At 36.8% G+C, this 3566-nt stretch overlaps 1 protein-coding gene across 1 annotated transcript; it reads left to right on the forward strand.

Annotated features, from left to right (window-relative positions):
• Positions 1 to 2310: 2310 nt before the first annotated feature.
• LOC112912007 (olfactory receptor 5L1-like) lies at positions 2311 to 3261 on the forward strand. The gene has a single exon (XM_025988733.2). It carries the CDS (start codon positions 2311 to 2313, stop codon positions 3259 to 3261), a length of 951 nt encoding a protein of 316 aa, XP_025844518.2.
• The last annotated feature ends 305 nt before the right edge of the window (positions 3262 to 3566 follow it).

Here is a 3566-nt window from a genome sequence, read left to right on the forward strand (position 1 = left end):
AATTCCCAAGAAATAGTCACATTCTTTCATAATGGCCTTATAAGCTGTGTCCCACACACATATGACATTGAGATGTAATCACATGGCACCATGAAATCTGTCTGGAAAGAGGCATGTTTGCTTTTGAACAGTTGTTTCCCAAGTTGGGATAATTTAAACAATAAATCTCCTGATGCTATGCCATAGAGAGTAATTATTAGCTGTGTTGTATCACAGGTAGTCTCAGCTTCATTTTTATATATTTTGTTATTCCATAGAGATTAGTAATTGTTTGGGGGCCTAAGGAGCTCATTCCCTACATAGAAGTCTCTGTCTGATGTACACGTCTTAACGTCTTCAGCACCAGGGAGAAAACGTCTGTCACTCAGGTCTGTTAGCTAGAACTAGGCTCTGGTTACTTGAAAATAGAAATGAATGTATTGCCCTGTCAACAATTATTTTAAGGATGTATGGAACTCATGTCTCTTCTAATTAGAGAATGTTCTAACAGGACTTCTATTTGTGTGCAGTTACTGTTTAAAATGCTTTTGTGTTTTAACATTTAGAAACAGTTAATGGTGAATTTAGAACAGTTTTCCCTGTCACATCAGACATGGGTGTGCATGAAAGAATACAGAATGAGCAAACGGTAGCCCTCTTCTCTCTCTGTCTCTCTCTCTGTGTGTCTCTCTCTCTCTGTCTCTTTCTGTTTGCTCCTAACAGACCAGTTTCTGTCATGAAATCAAGAATTTATGATGATGGAGGAGCTCCCTTCATTGTCATAGTAATGTGGAGGTTTGAATTTATGTGCCTGCCAGATGGTCTTGGACAGTCAGGACCTGTGAGCTCTCTCTGCTCAGAAAATGAGATGACTTCTTTTGGATTTGTTTTGGGGTTGCCATGAAATAGGTTCTTATTATCAGCCTAGAACTTTAGGAAGAAAATTTACCACGTTGACTTTCCTGTTGACTGAGAAGCAATCAAATAACTCAAATATTTTATTTTGTTTTGTTTCTGTAGTTGGTTGGGTGATGAAAAAAACATGACTTCAGGAAAGTGATATGTTTCCAATTCTTTAAAGTTAGTTTAATAAATGGAGAAAATACCAAGTTATTCTTCTAGTCCTCAACGTCTTCCCTCAGTTTTCATTACACATATGTGTAGAAGTCATGAGTATATTCCTGCTGACTAGAAGGGAGGGCAGAGAATAAAATCCCTCAATGCCTGTTTGCCTTTTCTTTAAGGAAAGATTTCAGCGGTAGACCCCACTGCATTCGGTACATTAATTAAGCACTTTTCCTAGCCAACTACTTAGAGAATTTCCAAGAATTTTCAGGCACCTCTCTTATGGTTAAAGGATTAATATTTCAGTTATAGCAAAATAAAAACTATTGGTAGACAGATCTATCAAATGTATGCATATTTCCATATGTACATCTATATTTACATCGAAATATGTACAGACTATTTGATATCCTGTTTGTTTTTAATTCACCAACCAGCATGATAATTTTGTCCTAAATACTCAGTTGAATGATTGCTCTATATCTGATCATTAAAATTTTCCATTGTCAACCTTATAAACAGTACTCCAATGTACTTTTTTCACAATTTTATCGATGTAATTAAATATTTCTAACAATAGCTTATTAAGAATGAAATCTCTCATAAAATATATAGCTTTTAGTGTTGTCAAGATTGAGAATTTATTATCAATTGTCAAGATTGACAATTGATTACATGACTTTGTTAATTTGGTATGTAAAACTTTCATTTTCGTGGTATATTTTAAATTTCTTGCTTCATAATTCAAAATTTTGTGACCTCAAAAACTTGGTCACGCTCCCCAAAAATGGAACATTAGAAAACTTTGCTTCAATATATGTTCCTGAGAGACTCAGTGGAAAAACAAAAATTATATGTTTAACAGGATCATAGTAGGTGATACTGTGCTGGATGATCTTTTAAGGTTTTTCAGAGAACAGAGGTTCTTTTCTCTGTGGCTTTGAAAAGTATCATTGAATACATTTTAAAATCCACCAAATAATCAAACATAGTTAATCATCTCAATGTATTGTGATAAAGACTGGAATCATTTAAGTTTTTTAATGTTTATGCTGATGCTGAAGTCAATTTTGATCTGTGGGATCCACTGAAACACTTAATAATTTGAATTACTTGAATACTGTGTTTCTGTTCTATCTTATAAATACAGTATTTGATATCAATGTTATATTTTTCTGAAGTTAATATTAGCCCATTTTTGTCCTCCCATTTTAGAAGACACAAAAAACTTAACATTTAGTTCTGTAAGGCTGACATATGGCAGAAATGGGTGAGGAGAACTGCACCAGTGTGACAGAGTTCATTCTGCTTGGATTAGCAGATGCCCCAAGGCTGAGAGTTTTCCTCTTCCTGCTGTTTCTTCTCATCTATGGAGTCACAGTTTTGGGAAATCTGGGCATGATCGCAGTGATTCAGGTCAGCTCTCAGCTTCACACTCCCATGTACTTTTTCCTCAGCCACTTGTCCTTTGTGGATTTTTGCTACTCCACGATCATCGTGCCAAAGATGCTGCCCAATATCTTAAAGAGGGACAAAGCCATCTCCTTCCTCGGTTGCATGGTGCAGTTCTATTTATTTTGTACGTATGCAATCACTGAGGTCTTCCTGTTGGCTGTGATGGCCTATGACCGCTTCGTGGCCATCTGCAACCCACTGCTGTACATGGTCACCATGTCCCGGAATCTCTGTATGGAGCTGGTGTCCTGCTGCTACCTCTGTGGGGCAGCCTGTTCTCTGATCCACTTGTGTTTAGCCCTTCAGATCCCATCCTATAGATCAAATGTGATTAACCATTTCTTTTGTGATCTACCCCCTCTCTTACCTCTTGCTTGCTCTGATGTCTCTATTAATGAACTCATGGTGTCCATAGTGGCCACCTTCAACGAGATCATCACCATCATGATCATCCTCACTTCCTATTTGCTGATTCTCATCACCATCCTGAGGATGCACTCTGCAGAGGGAAGGCGCAAAGCCTTTTCCACCTGTGCCTCCCACCTCACAGCCATCCTTGTCTTCCATGGAACAATCCTTTTCAATTATTGTCGGCCCAGTTCTGGCAACAGTATGGATGCTGACAAGGTGGCCACGGTGTTCTACACCATAGTGATTCCCATGCTGAACCCTCTCATCTATAGTCTGAGGAACAAGGATGTGAAAGAAGCTCTCAAGAAAGTATTGCGATCTAGAGTACCCTTTGAAAAACTATTTTCTTGACTAAACTCAGAGTTTCACCAAAAACTTTTAATGAGTGGCTGATTTTGGGTGGATGTGAAATAAAAATAAAATAATGAAAGAAAAATAAATAAAGGGAAAAATATGAAAGAAAAATAAAGTAGGGAATAATTCCATGAGCTGGAGGACTTATGCCTGCTTTTTGAATTTCCACTTGATTATCTTATTAAGTCAGATATTATCTCTTTTATGAATAATTCATATACATTTAGTGGCTTTGTTGCCCTTATCCAATCTTTAATTATTTTTTAAAATTTATTTATTTATTCGTGAGAAACACACAGAGA

The sequence above is a fragment of the Vulpes vulpes genome, chromosome 5, assembly GCF_048418805.1.
Source record: "Vulpes vulpes isolate BD-2025 chromosome 5, VulVul3, whole genome shotgun sequence".
Taxonomy (NCBI): Eukaryota; Metazoa; Chordata; class Mammalia; order Carnivora; family Canidae; genus Vulpes; species Vulpes vulpes.

Excerpts from the sequence above, each read along its gene's own strand:
- LOC112912007 (XM_025988733.2), top strand. The coding sequence starts at position 2,311 with ATGGGTGAGGAGAACTGCACCAGTGTGACAGAGTTCATTCTGCTTGGA.